Consider the following 20,959-nt stretch of genomic DNA (forward strand, 5'->3'; position numbering starts at 1 on the left):
TGGCTAAAGTCCTGTTAGAGAAGATTATTCCTACTTGGGGAATGCCTGTCAAATTCCACGATGATAGAGGAACCCATTTCACTGGTCAGGCGCTACAAGTGTGTGCTATTTGGCCAGTTCTGCAACATTTTCACTGTACTTATCATCCTGTCTTCAGGTCTAGTTGAATGTACTAATCACGTTATTAAGATTTAATTGGCAAAATTTGAAGAAACTCTTCAAATACTTTGGCCAAAAGCATTGCTGTTAGTCCTTTCAAATCTCAGGTCTACCTACCCCTTTTGGGACACATAAGCTTTCACCTTTCAAGATAATTACAGGACGCCCCATGCGTTTGGCTCCTGCTTCTTTTGATTCACAGTTGGTAAAAGGAGAAATGCTTCAATATTGTAACGGCTTAATTGCTTCTGTTGAAAATAATCATGCTTTAGTAGAACAATCATTTCACAGTGCACTCCAGGGAAATGAAAAACTCAAAATCCACAGTCTACAACCTGGAGATTTTATTTTCCAGAAAAGACACCTCAAAAAGAATTCCCTCCAGCCTCATTGAAAGGGCCCTATCACTAACCTCTGTGCTGCTAAACTCCAGAGAGTAGACTCTTGCATATACATGTCACACCTTAAAAATGCACCAAACCCTGACTAGAAGTGCACCCAGTCTAATGACCTAAAACAAAAGCTGTCAAAAATTAAACCAGATGACCTCTGAAGGAAACAAATGATCAAAACAACTGCATCAGGCCTGTATAACTGATTTCTCACTATTGATTTTTATATCATGTTCCTCTTTTCTTTGGAAGGAACATGCCATTGGTAGCATTTCTTAAGCTATTGTGAAAGGGGGAAAATTTTCTGGTTGTTGAATCTGTCACCGAGAATTTTGATCTATCTAAGATAATAATGGTCTTTGTTTCATTATCTACAGGTTTGAACTGGTTTAAATTCATCATGTAGATTAGGTTGTTATGTTGTTCTAATCCTGTTTAGGATGCTTCTTGTTATTAAGCTCTGCACCTGCTGCCTGTTAATCCTGGACATGAGCTGTTCCTGATCCATGCACTTTCACTCTGATGTGAGAGAGGACGCCAAGAAGAGATCCTTCCTGACAAAGAGGGACAAAAAGGCTGAAGTCAGAAGACTTGACTGTTGATCAGCAATGCTTTCAGAGAAAGATCTCAATCAAAAGGGGGGAATGAGAAAGATGAACTGAGACTTTAAGAAAATGGATCAGGCAGGAGGAGCTGGACTCGTTGAAGTTCATGTGAACACCGAGTCGAACTCTACGTTCCTAACTTCCCTCTCATAAAACTCTATGGTTCTAACTTCTTGTCTCCCTGTCTTAAATACCCTCCATCTTAGCACACAAGCCAGAATGTGCACGTGGCTTGCCGAGTCTGCATGTGCTGGTGCTGGGTTGCAGCCTTTTCTCCTTTTTCTCTTTCTTTTTTCCCCCGAATAAATCCTTTTTGGTGACAGAATACCTAGTTGATATTATTGTTCAGTCAACAGTCCTCACTGGACCAGTGTGCTGCACACATAGCATCTGTCCCATCAGGTAAAAACAAACCCAGGGAGCTCAGTAAATGTATTCAGACTGTGACACAGGATAGTAACTGTCTCTTACCTTGCATCGTCGCTCTTGTTGGTTCTGAGAACAGAGGGATGAGCAAGAGGTAGATGAGGTAGACGAAGGAGAGTCCATTGTACCGGAATGCACACGCTGTGGGTGGGAGGAGAGAAGAAAAGGAAACTGTGTTAATAAGCAGGCTGAGAGAATACATGTGGCTATGGAATGCCAGCACCAGGTCTCACCGAATCAAGCTAAGTAGATATGTCAATTAGGAAGTAAAAATTGAGCATTTACTCAACACTATGTTGAACATGAGAAGAAATTGAGTAATAAAATGCATGGTCCCTGCTCTTAAAATCTAACCAAAAAGGTAACACCAATCTATTTGAATGAAGGCAGGCCACAAATAAGTCAAAGGTTAAGTGGACAAATTAAAATTTCTACAGAAAAGCTGAGGGCAATGGGGTTAGTAGTGAATGTTTGAGATCTCAGGTAAGGCTGTCAATGGAAGACAAAGAAAAGAGAAGAAAAATATTTGTTAAATGCTCTATGGCAGGGCTTTATACAAATTATCTCATTTAATCCTCATTTTATAATTAAGGACACTCATGCCCAGAGAAACTCAATCACACACCTGAATTCTCCCAGCTGGGAATGACTGAGAATTCAATTCATATCTGCCAGGTTCCCAGCCTATGCCCGTTCCTGTATATTAAGTAATATATTATATTATTTAAAGGTAGCACAGAATTCCAGTGAATGCCTTCCCTCTCCAAGTTATCATTTCCTCATCTGTAAAATGGGTATAATAATTGTCTCTAACTCATAGATTTATTGTGAAGAATAAACGTAGTATGTTTTAAAAACTTGGCTCAGGGTCTTATACACCAAAAGCCCTAAAAATTATGAGCAATCATCATAAGCATCTTCATTATAGATAGGGAGAAGAAAGTGCAGCATTTTTGTATTGAAAGAAAATGAGCACATTATAGCAATTTTTAAAATTTATTGGATGAATGAAGACAGGCTAAAGATGAGAAGAAGTATGTATGAGTTTGTGGGATGAAGAGATCGGTTTAAAGGATGTGACATGATGGGGAGATGTTGAAACAAAAGTTAGGATAGAAATGGAGGGCACGGGAATATGGAGTTAACATGTTAGAAAATAACTAATCTGATAATTTGGAGAAAATTATCAGGAGAAAACATCTCAGAAAGATTAATATGGCAACTGCACATGAGCTGGATTGGTGTGAAGCAAGAAATGTTATGGTAAGTGGAGTATAAGTGAGTACAAGAGGCTGTATAATAATGATGGTAATTGAAAAAAAGCAACAGTTGGAATAAAAAAAATTTGTAAAATAAATATGGAGAAGTGTCAAGAGAAATTATACAAAAGTGACTCGAAGGCTTATAAGCCAGGTAATTAATGATAAGGATTACTGCCGTGGAGAAAAATAAGACATTTAAGAAGAAAGTGAGAAGTTTACCTTTAGACACATTCATGGATTCAAATCATGGACTTAGATCTGATGAAAATAGTAATAATGTGAACAGTGTCACAGCTTAGTGATTCTGGAGGGAAATGGAGAGGAGTCCTGAGCAGAGAGAGGTGTTAATTGAAATGACAAGAAGGAATGAACTCTCCAGAGGCAAGAGCAATGAGAAGCACAAAAGATGGAGGCATTTGCCATGGGTACTGCCTACAAATCGGGCAACGGGTGGAAAGAAAAACAGGCAGGTATGAAAGAAAAAAAGCAGCAGAAGATTTCAGACAGATATGAGAAAAAACAGAGAAGTCCATTTTCAGAAGAGGAAAAGTTTTCACAGAAGAAGTGCACCACAATAGAGAGGCAAATTTGTCATTTGACCATCAGTAAGGATGTCCTCAAAGGCCTCTAAAGAAAGCTTCAGCCCAGAGGAAGGATGGGATCAATGTAGGGAAATACAAGAGAAGCACTATCATAACCAGAAAGCAAGAAACAAGAAGTGTGCCCAGGGGGGCAAGGCCTTGGGGTGCTCCTGGTCACAGCATGTGGAGAGTCGTGGACCACAAGACAGTCCAGTGTGGGATGCACATCGGGAGTAAGAGACGGGGTACCCAGGCCCAGATCGGAAGACCAGATCAAGGAGTGCTAATCCCAAGACAGAATTTGGACAATAGGAGCTTGGCACACACAAGCCCAGGGCCCCCTGCCTCTGATGGCTTGCTCTAGAAGCTGGCTGTGAAAGGGGCAAAAGAAGGGAAAGTGAGAGATGGTATGGTAGGGCAGGAAAAAACCAACAACAAGAGCTTTTACATCCGAAAGTAGTCATGCACATATTTGTAGCTTTTTATACCATTGACATTCCTAACCTCTTTATGAAAGATTTAAAGCAGGAATAAATGTTCACACTATTGATTGGACTGACAGGAAAATACATGAATGAGACAATATAAAAAACAAGAACATATGCTTGAATTGTCTTTCTAGTTTTTCCTTCTGCTTCTTATTTCTCATCCAGATATGAAGTTCCTTAAAAACAATCCAAAGACATTTGGTTATTCACTCAGTCAACAAATATTAAGCACATACTATGTACTGGGACTGACAAAGATCCTTTCCTGTCCCTGGGAGCTGACATTTTGGTGGGCAGACATATAATGAACAATAAACACAACAAAAGGTCAATTACAGGTATGTTGGAAGATAAATGCTATGTAAACAAGAAGTCCGCAGGAAAAGGGGAACCAAATGTACCAGGGGTGGGGAAAGCCAGCTGCAGCATTAATTAGGGGCACTGAAAGTAGACCTCAATGAGAAGGTGAGATTTGAGCCAAGAGGTAAGATAGATGAGCAACCAAGCCACCTCATGGGTGAGCACGCCAGGTGGAGCCGATGGTCAAGCTGAGGCCCTAGAGCAGAAGCAGGCCTGGTCTGCCTGACTTGCCCAAAACATCCTGTGGGGAGCCCAGTTTGCCGCTGAGTCCTGGATGGGGCCAGATGTGCGGGTCTTGCAAGGGATCAGAGGATGGTAGTTTTCACTCTGAGGTGTCAATTAAGTAATGGTTCTTACCCTCGGTTCAAGGTCACAGACCTGACTCCTGCCTATGCTTGCAGTTTCTTTTCCACCAATGCACCTCCTGCACTCTGTGCTGCTGCCCTAATCAGCCAGCATCTTCCATCTACTTTCCTGCTTCCCACCTCTAGACCTTGCAGGCACCATTCCGTCCCTCCAACTACAACACCTGCTTGTTCTTTCTCCATCAAGCATATTCCCACACAGCTCACATTTTTCTCTTATGGGATGTTGTCCATGTCCACTACCTCCCCCAGACAGAAGCACATTTCCCTCCGTGGTGCCTCTTCCAGAGCACTTCTCATTCGGTGTCACATGCGTCTGTTTATATGTCTGTGACCCTGTCTGTTATGTCCAGTGTCCAGTGCCCAGTGCCCAGGAGATGCTCACGCTCATGAAAGGAATAAACAGTGAATAAAAGAATAAACAGTGAATAAACATATGCATGAAATGGAATGAGAAAGACGTGAGGGCATCGAAAAAGGAAATCATGGTATCAAGCTGCACAGCATTCTCGGTAGCACAAAAACAGCACCACGGACATTGCCCAAAATAAACATTTAATTAACTGGAACATTTGTTTGTTTTTAGCCTTAGGGTGGTTTACTAAATGTTAGTGTGTATTTTGCAGCAAAATAACCTAATTTTGTGTATCTCTGGGTAAAGATAAAACTAGAACTCACTTGTATGATTGCATCACTTGAAATAGCATTCACAGTGCATTTATCTGCTGTTAATCTAGATCAGTAATGGTTTACACCAATGTGCTTACTGTGTGTCAAGCGCTGATCTGTGCACTTCACATATATTAACTCATACTATTACTATCCTCCCTTTACAGATATTATTTTATTCTCTTTTTATACACGGAAAAGCAGACACAAGGAGGAAGTACAGCTAAGTAGACCGCTGAGGTTTGAGCCTGGGGAGTCTCGTTCCTGAGTCTGTCCTGCCACCAGGAAGTTTCCAGGCCTCACCACTGTTCCACATCCTTACCTGTCTACCTTCTCCCAGTTAACTGTCAAGGGCTCAGTGAGCCAATGCCTTCCTTCCACAGGATGAGACAAACATTGTCTATGTATTTTGTGCTTTCCGTTTTAGAACCTTTCTCTGTCAGGTTTTGTATTATGTGTGGTGGAAATGTGTATATTGAGGAAATTTCCAGTGATTAACTTTGGAGGAGAGAGAAAGGAGCCTACTCTTGGTTTCTCACATCACAACCTTTAGTTACCATTATTTACAGCAAAGTCCAGAAGCTTAAGAAGAATGATCTATTGTGGTGGGCAACCTCTGAAGGGTCCCAGTAATCATCTCCTCCTAGTTGCAACACTGTGAGTAATCCCCGGCTCCGGAATGTGGACTGGAACTGGTGACTCACTTCCAGTGAGCAAGGACAGTAAAAGTATTGGGATACCAGCTGGTGGCTCTGTCCCAGGCACTGCCCCCAGCCTCTTCCCTTACTCATAGTGAGGGAAGCCAGCTGCCAGGTTGATGCTCACATAGCAAGAAACAGGTCTCTAGCCAGTAGCCAGCCCTCTTCAGCCAGCAGCCACGTGAGTTAGCTTGGAAACAGGTCCTCAAAAGACTGTGCCCTGGGAGAGAGCATGAGCCATTTCTGACTCCCAGATAGTGTTTGTTGCTTTCAGCTGCAAAATGTTTAGATAATTTGTATGCAGCAATAGATGATTAATACCCAACTTAACAAATAAATTAAGCCCCTTCTAAAAATCCAACTTCATTCATATTTGTCTGAAATTATCCCATTTGACGACAATGGCCAAATTGCTGAATTCTCTGCCTTACTTTATATGTGTGAAGTTGCTGCCCAGGAATTACCCAAGCTTCTGGGGACTTTGAATGGCATATCTAAGTGAGTTACCCTCATCTAGGACAAAGTATGTTTTTGCACTTGTGGATAAGACACATTTGAGTGAGAAAAGCCTTAAAAGGCAAAAGCAACTGCTCCTTCATCAAGCTTGCCGTTTTCTTTGTTCAGGACCTGGAGACACTTCTTGCATATTCATTACTCTTGGTAATGAACTATCATATTCTGGCTACACACCATTCTCAAATACCCCACACCTCTCATGGACAGTCAAGTACCGGGATCTCTGTTCTCTGCCTCAAGAATTTTACTGTTGACAGTATAATATTTTAAAATGCAGATCAAGAGAAAAAGATTATTTTATTTACCTACAAATACCCTAGTTTCCACTGTTCTTACCTGATACAACCATCCAAAATTATATTTCCCCCAAAGGATGACAACAGTTGACAGTAATTTCCCAAATGAAAGACCTAGCCAGGCTTAGAGAGCTCACAATTACAAACTGAGATAATAGGTCAACACTGAAGTCCTTTATAAACATCAATGCTTCCATTTGAATTGTAAACAATGGGGCTTGTCATATTAATGAATTTCATTTTCTAAAGGTGATAGTTGGCACACAATTTTGGAGAAACTCTCCAAGTAGGAAAAAGGTAGATTTGACTTTGACAACTTAAAGTTTATCAATATAGAAAGGGGAAAAAAATGTCTTGCAAATATAAAATTGCTAGGATTGCCACATAACATTTATAAAAAAGATTTGTGTTGCAATACACGTAATAATTTTTCTATTACTACAATATGATCATGAAGAGGTTTATGCACACTTTAATTTACCCTTCCATAATAATTGAAGGTAATAATTTTAGATTATGTAATTAAAGGTAAGTGCTCTCAGAGCTGAATTTTCAGCAAAATGTGACCTCCTACTTCCTTCGAATACTTTAGCAAGACCAGACAACATCTCACTATTAATGGCTTGAGAGACAGTGTCTTAAATGTTTAGAACCTCCGTTTCAACTAAGTACATTCTAAATGATCTTTATTGCCTCAGGGAGCTTTGTTTATTTTAACAGTTGCCAGAGCAGTAGATACATATTATTCACAATAAGCAACTGACAAAATAGTCCTGTCAATTTACTGATTCTAGAAACTTTTTGTTTGCTTATGATTTTAATGGTTTTCTTTTGTACTCTGAAACAATCAATTGCTTTTTAAAGAGTATCCTCTCAAAATTCTGATTATCTTATTTTAAAAGAACCACTACCAATACAGCAGCTACAAAGTATTTACAATGAAACAGGAAGACAATTAAACTATTAGTTGTTTTTTTTTTTTTCCTTAAGGAAGCAAAACTATCAAAAAAAAATAAGAGGCAGGAAAAAGAGGCTTTATGTCACCAGATTCATTGCCTATTTGTGTAGTACTCTTTCCCCATTATATGCTCCTGTGTTTTATATCCAGTTAAATGTATAAATGCCTCAAGTAGTGATGCTTTAGAGAAGCCGCAGTCAAGACAAAAGCATTCTTTTCCCTTTTCTTTTACCTCTGAATTCCACGTTCACTGGCGGTCTTGTACCCCATGCTTCCTTCGGAAAGTCACAAAAATTATTTCTTCATGAAAGATGATACCAGAAAGTCTTTCCCACTACCACTCAGAAGCACAAGACACAAGTACAAGTGTACAAGTGTACCCACTTGTTCTTATCATGCAACATCTGCATCATGTTCTTCATGAGTATCCTAAAAATGTTCGTATATTGGTGACAAAAAAAGGCGAGTAAAAATACTATTCAAATAAGAACACATTATGCTTTCATATTTTGAGATAGTCCCCTATATTTTAACATTACATTTTTATGTAGAAATGCATGAAAGCTGACTTTGTTCTAGGAAGTTTGTCGGTACAACAGTGAATCCATCAGTCATGAATTTCTCACACTTCAAGAAATAGACGTAGTGTGTTGCACATTAATTTCAGTCAAGAAGTTGGTTAAAAGATGTAATTTTAGAGTAAAGCCTCAAGGAAAACAAGACTTTTGCAGGGTAATAGATTACAAGAACTTGGAATCAAATTGTATTAGCAGAAAATTATAACCACTGCTCAGTTGACTAAAAATTTTAAGCCAATCTAAGGAAAACTCAGATGAAAACATCTTATTTGTAAAGGATAAAAGCCTTTGATTTAAGTTTTCTACTTTTTCCAAACAAGCCAGGGTACTATTTGTAAAATATGAGTTGAACCAGATGACCGCTAAAATCTTAGTTTTATATTTTTTCGCCAAGTGAGTTAAAAATCTGTTGCCTTTTTAATTATTATAAAAAGGTAGGATCCTGTTTTCTATTTTTAATTAATTTAATATATATATCAAATCAATATTAGTAACAGTATTAGAAGTTTAACTGAGTTTTCTGAAGTCATTTTGATTCATTGTAGTTTGCATAAAATAAATTTTAAAGAATCTTTTTTTAAAACTCTTAATATTTTATTCACCATTTTACAAGTTTATTCATAAGAAATTGTATTTTTAACTATTTTTTTTAATTTAAGTATAGCTGGTATACAATATTATTTTGGTTATATTAGTTTCAGATGTGCAGTACAGTAATTCTACATTTTTATACCTTGCAATGAGATCACTCCATTAATTAATCATCAGTCACTGTGCAAACTTATCACAATATTATTGACTGTATTCTCCTTCCCCTTTTCATCCGTTCCCTCCTTTCTATTAAACATCCCTTTGGTCTCTGTTTCTATCACTCTGTTTTTGTTTTGTTTGTTCATTTGTTTTGTTTGTTTGTTTGTTTTTGTTTTAGATTCCACATATAAGTGAAACTGTATGGTATCCGTCTTTCTCAGTCTGACTTATTTCACTTATCATAACCCCTCTAGATCCATCCAGGTTATCTCAAATGGCAAGATTTCATTCTTTTTTATTGCTATGTAAAATTCCATTGCATATACTATATACACCACATCTTCTTTATCGATTTATCTACCCATGGACACTTAGGTTGTTTCCGTATCTTGGCTATTGTAAATAATACTGCAATGAACATAGGGCTGCATGTATATTTTCAAATTAGTGTTCTCATTTTCTTTAGCTAAATACCCAGAGGTGGAATTTCTGGGTAATATAGCATATCTATTTTTAGGGGCTTTGGGGTGTTTTTTTGGTTGTTTGGTTTTTTGTTTTTTTTGAGGAATCTCACTACTGTTTTTCATAGGGGCTGCACCAGTTTGCAATCCTACCAACAGTGCATAAAAGTTTCCTTTTCTCCACATCCTCGCCAACACATATTTGTTGTTGACTTTTTGATAATAGCCATTCTGATTGGATTGAGGTAGTATCTCATTGTGGGGGGGAAGGCAAAAATAAACAAACGGATGTTATCAAACTAAAAAGCTTCTGCACAGAGAAGGAAACCTTCAACAAAACAAAAAGACAACCTACTGAATGGGAGAATATATTCAAAATTGATATATCCAATAAGGGGTTGATATCTAAAACATGTAAGAAACTCATACAGCTCAATAACAAAAAAATAAATAATCCAATCAAAAAGAGGCAGAGGATATGAAAAGACATTTCTCCGAAGAGGATAGATAGCTAGCCAACACATGCGAAAAGATACTCAATATCACTAATCATCAGGGATATGCACATCAGAAAGCTGTATGTAATATGTAAATCCTTAAGCTCACAGTTGATCATGCTCATGTTACATAACTGTCCTCCATCTGAGAAAATGACATGGATTTTTCTCTTGTGACTGCAAATGAGGAAATAAAGCTTTTATGTTAATAGATGATTTCTTAAGCCATCTGAAAAATTATATTAGAAATCAGATCTATTTCATTAAGAGTATGAAGAGTCCTGCATTTAAATCCATAGTTCCTAAGCTTACCCAAAATAAAACCTACTCTCTTACCATTGTGATAAAATTAGGGTGGGTAAGTAAATGCTGAGAAAAGGTCAAACGTTAAAATTGTTTATTTGCCCTCCCAGTTTAGTAGCTTTTTTTATCTACTACTGAACAGAAAAGTCAGTATTTATAAACTGGGAGATTGAAAGTTAAGTCCTCATTAGCTTGCTTAGTAGGTTTGTGTCATGGCGTTTACTGACTTAAAATCACTCATCATCCTTCATATATACATTTATTCTCATGTGAGGAAGGTATTTTTTTAACTTACAAAGTCTTAATTTGCTTTTATGTAATTCAACAGTTGACAAATCCATGGCTCACTATACCTCTCTCGTAGTCTATTATTAGCAGAAAGTGGATCATCATTTAGATTTCTCAATTACAATTAACCTTAATGTATAAACATCTATTAATCTTTAAGAATTTAAAACTTATTTTTCTCAGCAAAAACATTATTTTTGAAGTAAGAGAGCTGATTATCACTAACATTTAATTTTATACTGACTTTTTTATTCCATTTTTGCTTTTTAATTAACTCTGTATTTATTAACACTGTCTTTTAAATTGACACTACTTTTCTGTAATTTGCCCAAAGGTTAACTTATCTTCCTAATGTATATAAATTCTACTATACTACAAATTCACTGTAGTTTGAATTTTTTCATTATCAGTCCTCTGAAAAACCTAAGAGAAGTGCTTAAGACCCAAATAATAAAGCAAATTTCCTTACTGGACTTCTGCTTACTTAGACTTGTTAATGCCACAATCTGTTTCATGAGTTTGCTTTTATAGACACATCAAGATGCCAGATTTGAAAAGTTACCCTGCCATCTATGTTAATATCAGTAGCTCTAAACTATTAGATTGAACCATTAAACTTGATGGTTTCATATGCCAAAAATAGTTAAATATTGACAAGTTTATGTGATTCAACCTGAAATACATTGGGACTGATTTACTGGACTGTGTTACACAGGGAGAATAAATGTCATTTTCAGAAATAAGAGAAATCAGCTTCAATGTCATTCTATCCCCTGACATTCAAGTGCCTCCCATGTGCTCATCCCTAAGCAATTTGAGACAGCTATGGGTAAAGGGAGAATGGAAAGGTCAGGAATATATATGTGTACAAGTATGTATGTACATACGAAGGCTTTATACAAGCAGCAGTGATTTTTTAATAGCAGGATTAATTTACTGCCTGCCACAGTTTCCTTCTTTCAAGAACTTAGTAAAATGAGGAGCTTTTTTGTAGGCTTTTGCTGTAGGCTTTAAAATATTCTGTATTATTCTTGGCAGCATTCTCCCTCACTAATGTGTGCATTAGCATGAAAAGAAATCAATTCAGCTAACTATAATGAAGTCATACTTCTTCCATCTCCAGCACACGATGCTGCCCAACATTATATTTTGTTTGACAACTAATATAGCTGAAAACTGATTTAAAATGGCTGTTTTTATCTTGTTAATTTACTTTGACATCCTGCTTGCTTCTTCCTGAGAATATACTCTTCCCTAACATACATGGAGCTATTGCTATTGCCTTCAAATATTTGTTGCTAAAGAAGTAGACACACCTCCTATGGCATGAATTCAACCTTTGACTATGTTTGGGGTTTATGCTTATGATACGACACTAATGAGTAACAGCCTCTGACCACAGTATGAAATCCTTGCTCCCAGAACAACATCCAAAATAGCAATGAATTGGACTGATGCCTCAAAATTAGCCTCTTCCACTAGATCTCTCGTTCAGTCTCTAAGTACTCAGCCTTTGACTTTGCATTTAGTCTTTTCTTCATCACTTTGAATGTTAATCACTCACAAGTCTGTGTTACTGAAAATGGAGTAGGGTACAAAAGAATCCTTAAGGTGAAAAACAAAAGAGACATTTAGGCTTGCCCACCCAACCTCATTCCATTCCCTGGGCTGCTCAACCTTCAGCTCTCTGTCTTACTGCCCTTATTTTCAATATACACCGCATTCTCCTGCATTAGAAAATTAAGGTAATTTAAAAATTGCTGGAGGGATGCTCTATTGGGAGAATTAGAGTAAGTATTCCAGTAACGTGTTTAAGCTTGCTATAGGTGTTTTCATCTGTGCATGGCCTTGATTTGAGAGAGCATTTGATTTTTGTTCAATATAGACATCTCAGATCTCCTAAATTTCCAGGTATAGATGATGTTTCACTTTTCCTAACTCATTGTTATGCCCTGTATTTACTAGATGATCCATAATGTGTCAAAACTTTCCCCAAGTCTCTGAAAGTAAGACTGTTTTGTTATCCTAATCTATCTCCAAAACATAGTTATGACTCATGAGCCATTATGAGGCTAAGCTGGATTGTTCATATCAAAATTCTGTAGAGGCTGGGTTACCTCCACAAATGTCTTTGCTAGGTCACTTGGCAAATTTTCACTGGGGGTCAGGAAGGTTGCAGAACCCTGCCATTCTTGGCCTATCCTCTGAAAAACTCAAGCAACAATGCACTTCCTTACACATAACCTCCCTTCTAGCCAAACCCCATTAGCCATTCCCCAAACATGCTTATCTACAGATCCTAGCCCCTTTAGAACAGAGACTCTTTCCTGTTCTCTACTCTATTTCCAGTTTCTATTTCTATACATAGTAAACATTCAGTAAATATTTACTGCCAACCTGTAATGCCCCTGCCCAACAGTATATTCTAAATTCCTAAGCATCCTTCAAACCAGCTCAGTGTGTCTCCTCCCAGAAAATGCCCGCATCAGCCCAATAAAAAGTAATCTTTTCTGAATTAAAAGAAATACATATATATATATATATATATATATATATATATATATATATATATATATATATATTTTAGCAATAGGGCATAATTCATTAAGGATTGCCATACCATGGAATTTTGCAACAGTCGCAAAGAATGCTTAATGCACATGTGAATGAACATTGAAAGGTGTTTACAATATAATCAGTAAAAAATTAGGTTATAAAACTGTATAGAATATGACAGGTCTATAAGATAGATATTAATAATATCCCCCATTTTCAGGAAACTAAAGCTCAGAAAGGATATGCAACTTGTCCAGGGTCAAGGTGAAACAGCTTTAATCCCAGTCAAGCTGACTCCAGAATCTGTACTCTTACACTCCATTCTGCTACTCTTCTTATGCAAACAGAAAACATCTATAAGAATATATCAAATTGTTAACAGTGGTCACTTTTTGGAAGAGGTAGTAAGGAGAGACAACAAGTGGCTTTTTATGTTAAAATGTTAGTTTCTCATAATGTGTATGTGTATAATTTAAATTTTAAAATAAAATTAAATCTAAGAAAAAGTAATCGCTTCCATTTCTAATATTTTGGCTTTATCACTTTTATGGTTGGCCACATATGGCTTTGTAGTATTTCAAGGTGTAAAAAGGTTACTTCCTTGATTAGACTGTAAGCCCCTTAAGAGTCAGGCTTTGCCATCGTTGTCTCTTTAGGAAACTAGTGTAATACCTTACACATCATAAATACATGATGACTGTGCAGAAAGAATAAAGGAATGAACTTTTATTGCCCTTAAAAACAGAAGGATCAGAGAAAATTTATCATATCTGACTAGTGGTGTAAATGTTCAATAGCTTTCAGCAAATAGATTATTCTGCAATATTCAGTTTGGCTAACATAATGACATGGCTACAACAACAATATTAAAAAGGAATGACATGAAAGTGTCTGTTGGAAAAATAATATTTGGGTAATAATTTCCACTTCAGTATCCAGGAACATGCAAGAAACAAGAGAGCCTCTTGAATCATGAACCTTTTCTGTCACAAAGAAGTTAAGCTCCAGGGAGCTTCTCTTGGAAGAAAAGAGTATGTGAAGTTAAACTGGAAACCTTAACCATATTTTTCTTATAAATGGACTCAATGCAAATTCTTCTTCACCACAGCTTTCTGGGGGTGGAAAGATATTTATTAACCTTATATATTACAGAAAGAAAATGGAAAAATATGCCATCCAATGTCCATATTCAGCAAACATTGAGTCTCATAGCACAGCTCTTAATTGGCAGCAGCTAGAAGAGGAAATCAAAATGTTAATCCCAATAGAACTGCATTAAGCAAAAAAAGAATTAGCCAGGTGTAATTTTTTATGTTACTAGAAGCTAGATCAATCCCAAGTGCTTAAATAACACATGTAATGAGATGCAAGGACTTCACAGACCTCCCTGAGCCATCTTGGGGTCAATTCTCTGCTAGTAGGACTGAGTTCCCAAGTGGGACAGCACTCACCAGGGTGTGCCTATGAGTGGGGTTCAGATGTCTACCTTGGCGTGGGGCTGGAGATAAATTGCTCTGAGCAGAGGTAGGACTGGTGTGGAAGTCCTGAGAGCAAAAGGTTTCCCAAGAGCACTTTAAATCAAACATATCCTTTAAGTCCTCAGGCATTATTTTTCTTCCTTCAGTTTTCTCTTTCAGTTAAAAATGGGGAGGAACCTGTCAAAACCAAACTTCAACAACTTGGGGTAAATCACACGATGGCCAACAATCAAGTAACATCCCACCAACTTCATCGGTAAAAACTAATGTAGTAAATTCTATTAAAACTTCATATTAACATAATTAGAAGGTCAAGCAAGGGGAAATATAGATCACAAAAATTATCTTCTTTTTTTGAATGTACACCATTGAGGTTGTTTAATATTTTAAAGTTGATTAGTTCTCCTTGGCACAAATGAATCCTGAAGAGCAAACAATTCTTACTGTTTTCTCAGAAAAAGAACTAAGGTTACTGTTTGCTCAGCTATCATCTGGAACCTATTAGTTTTTGTAGCAAACTACCTAGAAATACAACGTGGAAACTAAAGGAACACAAACTCCAGCCTTTCTTCTCCTTCTTCTTCTTCTTCTTCTTCTTCTTCTTCTTCTTCTTCTTCTTCTTCTTCTTCTTCTTCTTCTTCTTCTTCTTCTTCTTCTTCTTCTTCTTCCTCCTCCTCCTCCTCCTCCTCCTCCTCCTCCTCCTCCTCCTCCTCCCCCCCCCCCCTCCTCCTCCTCCCCCTCCTCCTCCTCCCCCTCCTCCTCCTCCTCCTCCTCCGCTTCCTTTAGAAACACACTCTAGGGCCCCAAAACTCCTCTCCCTACGGCTTCTTCCAGACTGACTACAATAATAGGGGGCATTTTTAAGAACAAAGAGCACCATTTGATCCTAGCACTTGTATTAAACACTTACACTAGGATGTAGAACTGTCAAAACACACTGAACTGAATCAATCTGAATTTTCCTGTGATTCAAAGATGACACTGTCTGTCACAGAAATTACCTTAGAGACCATTACCTCCTTCATTCTGCAGAATCGCCTCAGGGTTAGCCCAGCAATGTGCTCCGTCTGCCAACCCACAGAATTCACAACCTGAGGGTCCATCCCACATCACTTTTTTCCTCCTTTTCATTCCTAACCCACAGCTGGTATAAGGACAATCTTCTCACTTAGGCAAGTGTGATTATGTTCATTTTACAGATGAAGACTATAAGGAAGAATGACATCTACGTTTTAATTTTATGTCCAGCTAATAAGTCCATGACTTATTATGCTTTATCACAAGATGGAAATATTTTTATTTAATTTAGTAGCTAGAACAAGAATTTCTCTTAGAAGGAGAACTATATTTGTTTGGACGTTTTCTGTGATAAATTTTGGGAGTAGAAGAGAGATCTTAAGGTATTCAGGTAAGGACACAAATGCTCTGGAAGGGATAATGCTGTCTGGGCTTCAGAAATGGAGAGGAAATAGAGAGAGAAACTGAGCATTGAGGTGAAGCCACTCAGATGTTTAAGTCCTTGAGGACATGGCAGAGCCTCTTCCTGGGACATGGAGAACTCAGAAAGGTTTGGTGAAAGTACCTGAACGTGCTGTATTTCACGTTCAACTTCACCTGAGACAGAACCAAACTCAGACACAGATGTAGGAAGCCCCAAAGCAGGAAGAGTTGGGGAAGTTGCAGAAATCATCGTTACAATGTTCTGGGCTCTTAAAGGCTGTGCAACTGGGGCTCACAGGACAGGAAGGCCTCATATAACAGCCTTTGTATATGTGTCTGATACCAAAACAACCAGTCTTTATAGTCCATTTTGATTAATGAAGGTAAAAGGGATCAAATATATGGTGATGGAAGGAGAACTGACTCTGGGTGGTGAACACACAATGTGATATATAGATGATGTAATACAGAATTGTACACCTGAAATCTATGTAACTTGACTAACCATTGTCACCCTAATAAACTTTAATTAAAAAAGAAAAGTCAATCAATTCAATTAGGTGAAAGGAGAGCTAGAAAAGGGATAGCTGTTAGAATGTATTTTTCTCTTTGTAATACTTTATAGAGCATATATCAGGCGCTAGGGAAAATAACTTGCTAGCACTGTTCAGATTCTAAAGGCTTTATCTCATTTTATACTTGCCGCAGTCCTGTGATGTAGGAGTTGTCATCACTACCTTTGCAGAGGGCACACAATCGCACAAGGATTAGGATGGAGAGTCAGAACTCAAAGTTTGGATTTTCGAAGCTTTCTTCCTTCACACTGGCTGCCCATTGCCATGGAGACCCAACCACAGCTTCCTCCTTTCTCATCCCACCAGCCTGAATGCACATAGTTGGCTTGGTTTGGGGCCCCCAAATGATTTAATTTCTTATCCTTAGCAACTTCTACCCTACTTTTGTTGGCTATTTTCTCTGACAAGAATTCCATTCTAATAATTTGAGAAGTTGGAAACTCCACTAGATATCACACCACCAGCATATTTTAGTTTCTCAAAACTAAAAACCTGGTTTTCTAAAAATCAGGTTTGAGATGTCATGGAATGAAACCCTGCTCCCAGCATTATCTTTCAAGAATACAAATGGGATTACATCCCTCCTTTGTCTTCAATTAATTGTGGGAGAATAACAGTAATAATGATCATTAGTCATGTACATATTGCATCATCTATTGGTTGTTCTTATTTTAGAGACATTATGTGGCTCTTTCCTTGCCGGCTTCACCCCCTGCCCCTGGAATGAGGCTGCCACATAGCAGTTGCTAAGTGAATAACTGGATGATAGAATGATTTAACACACGAATATATATTTTCATCTTTGCAAAGCCCCATAAGGCATTGCCATTTTTATTTTAAAGATGAACATGAGGGTCTGAAAGAATAAATATTTTTCTCTAAGTCATGCTAGTAGCTGGGAAATAATAGGACAAGAAACAAAACTGAATCAAACTTTGAATTTCAGACTCCTTCCACTTCCTTTCACTGACTCTCATCCACAACATTCTAGGCCCCTTAAAATTTGACAACCCATCTCACCAGCTTCAGGCCTCATCACACAACAAACTCCAAACAGTCACCTTTTCACTTGAAATACTTGAAAATTTTTCATTCCTCTTTTCCTTTTGATGCTCTGTACAATTTCCTAAAATGCCCCTTCTCTTCCTTTCCCTTTAAATGTATCTGGCAAAATCCAGCTCCAAGCTCATTTGCTGAGTAAACTTCTCCATCCCCAGCCTCCCACCTTGTCACCCTGACTTAGGGGGTTCTTAGCACACGCAGGGTTTTTTTGTTGTTGTTTTTTCAAACTGTTCATTGATCATAAATTATAAGCCAGTACTCCTATCTTGATAAATTATGAAATGAATCTCCTACCCTTCTTTCTTCCGGAGTCTACTCCTCCCTTCTCTATTAAGGCTGCAATTTCCTAGACATTAATGGGAGGCTAAATGTGAAACAGCAGGTAACACTGAAAATATAAGAACTTGTTTTTAAAGCTTACTTGTATTGTAATGCTTACTGGCAGACAAAAAATACTGCTCTGGGAAGGAAGGAAGGAAGGAAGGAAGGAAGGAAGGAAGGAAGGAAGGAAGGAAGGAAGGAAGGAAGGAAGGAAAGGAGAGGGGATAGGAGGAAAGAAAAGTGTACCTGAATGTACACTGAAAAAGAAAACCTGAATGTAGTGATAGGAAGCCTTGTGAAGTAATCAGGATAGAGTCTATAAATTATCCCCTCAGTATTCCCGGCATCTAGTACAATATTCTGGTATGAAGCGAGTGATCAATAAATATATGTTGTATTGAATTGGATTGACAGGACATACAAGAAAATTATATTCATTACAATATACACAGATTACTGAAGATCGATAATATGTCAACAGAGGAAAATATTTAAATTATTAGTTGCCATAAAATTAATGTGAGGCTGACATTTAAAAACATCATCTTGTTTACTCCAGTGATATGAAAATTTAACATGGAAGTCTTAATAGGTTAACGACACTGGTAAGTGGAAAAAATAAATGGGAGGAAAATTTGGTGTTATAAAACACCTAAACAACAAGAAAAAATTTGCAAATTTGCCTGTAACTTTTCTGAAGAAAGTGACAGATATGAAAACCACTATTATGTAGTGATAATGGACCTATGCTTCTCCAGCCAAACTTAAAAAAAAAATGTGGCAAACAAATAATTTAAGTTTTGGGTTTTCTTCAATGGGAAGAAATGATGGAGCAGCAAATATCATAATTAGGAGATACAGGGATTTTAATTCAAAACTGTACCTTGAACTCCAAGACATTTTTCAGGGAATGAAGTTTTGTTTGGTTTGGATACATGAGTGGCCAATCCTGCCTGTGGATGTCAGGAAATTGGTCAAATCCACCTTTAGTGTCATTTGCAGCCCCCAACACTGTCAGAGTTTGGATTACAGTAGCATCGGGCCCACCCACCTTCTCTGCTGGCAGAATCCTAGTGCACAAGCACTCCTCTCTCATAAGCATTATACTCAGTCTTTCTTCATGTTAGTCTAAATATATTTATCTGAGTCTAGATAATGAAAGTGTTTTTCCTATAAAATAAATAATAACACAGAGCTGGTGTACAAAGAGTTTATAACTTTGATGTATATTGAGAAAAGACCAGCTTTATGCTCTGGTGCCATCTATGAATACAGCTAATATTCATTCCCCACTTTGTTTATGTGCCTCTTCTCATCCCCTAATCACACTATGCTCACCCTCTCTACCTCACTCTTTCTACAACTTTTCAAGAGCACATAAAATCCTCAGTCTGGTTTTCATTTGTGCTTCTGTCTACCTACATAACGTTTTCATCTTTCTCCAAGGGGAGTTCCTCCAGTGTCTGAAGCAAGTGTGGCAATAAAAGGGTTTCACGTTCGATCCAGAGACTGTGTGCTCTGGTTCCTCCTGCCCTTCCACTGACAACCTGAAAAGCACGCTCAGAACCCCAGGCATAACCACCTATGGGCAGCCCATATTGCTATTGCTTCTTTTCTGGTTCTCTCTTCACCTTTGCATTAAATCATATTGATTCCTGTGTTTCTTTCATGATCAGCTCAAGTATCTCCTTCAGGAAGTCATCTCTTGAACTCCTGATGCTGGGTGAGCCATGTGCTTGGCTGTGTTCCCACAGACCTTGTGCAGACCTCTGTGTATTCACAGCACTTGAATTATCTGGTTACACATCTTTTTCCCCAAACAAAATATTGAGTACCTAAAGGCAGCAACTGTGTACTGTTAGTTCCTATATCCCCAGGAACTTTATACAGAGAAGGTCCTGAAATAAACACCCGAGAGCTGAATTCTAAGTCGATCAGAATAATGAAGAACTCTTATCTTTATACTCTTCTAATAATTGATTGATTGAGGAAATCCAGATGAAACAAAGTGCTACAAACTATTTTCTTAAACAAGAAATTCAGAAAATTCTCTATGACTTTCTATTCATTGGGTTTCTATATTAACCAGCATTCATCTCTATAAAGAATGTTCATATGAGAGCTTTCAAGACATTGAAGATTCCGAATTATATTGATAGGTTTTGTTATGTTCTAATATGTTTATTCTTTGAGCCCTATCATAATCAATTTAGTAACTTCTTTCTTTATCATATGTGCCATTTCTTAGCTATAAATGAAGACCATGTCAGCCAAGGTCCTAACAGAGCACAGGTGGTATACTCAAATCAGGTAACTAAAGAGAATGTAATGAAGATACTACATTCAGGATATTGTCTGAGTTATAAAAAGGTACAAAGAATAGTGGAGAACCAGGGGCTATCAACAGTGCAGAGCCACCAGCACCCATCCTCCCTCTTTCTGCCCTCTGATCTCCTGCCAGCACCTCCCATTTATCAAACCTACCAAGAAGCCTAAGGGCAGAAAAGCACCTTAACGCAGTCCATACAAGGCAGTTTCCCAGTGCACACAGGATGTCCAGTGGTCTGGAGGAGCAAATGGATTATATCTACCACAGTGGCTAAACCCTACTGAGACCAGGAAGTGCAGAGAAATGGACTGCCCATGGGAATTAGTCTGGCAACTGTAAAAATAACATCAGTTTGATTTAGTAATAGAAACTGCTCTCCTGGTGTACTGCTTATAAATCAATTATAGCAAATGTTAGTCTACCTAGTATTAATGATATGTGCATACATGTGTATCCTTTTCACTGGTCAGTGGTCCTTACATGGTCTCACGTCAGAATCTTCTGAACAGTCCCATCCACACCCACTAGGTTCAAATCCCCAAGAGT

At 37.8% G+C, this 20,959-nt stretch overlaps 1 protein-coding gene across 4 annotated transcripts in view; it reads right to left on the bottom strand.

Moving 5' to 3' along the window:
* The window catches only part of PIEZO2 (piezo type mechanosensitive ion channel component 2), a 436,624-nt gene that overhangs the window by 360,732 nt on the left and 54,933 nt on the right, over window positions 1–20,959 (bottom strand). For all 4 annotated transcript variants that reach the window (XM_074340379.1, XM_074340380.1, XM_019713452.2 and 1 more), the window contains one exon: window positions 1,628–1,723. In XM_074340379.1, coding sequence (XP_074196480.1) covers window positions 1,628–1,723 — 96 coding nt within the window. The remainder of the gene's footprint in view (window positions 1–1,627; window positions 1,724–20,959) is intronic.

This window comes from Rhinolophus sinicus, linkage group LG09, assembly GCF_036562045.2.
Source record: "Rhinolophus sinicus isolate RSC01 linkage group LG09, ASM3656204v1, whole genome shotgun sequence".
Classification (NCBI taxonomy): domain Eukaryota; kingdom Metazoa; phylum Chordata; class Mammalia; order Chiroptera; family Rhinolophidae; genus Rhinolophus; species Rhinolophus sinicus.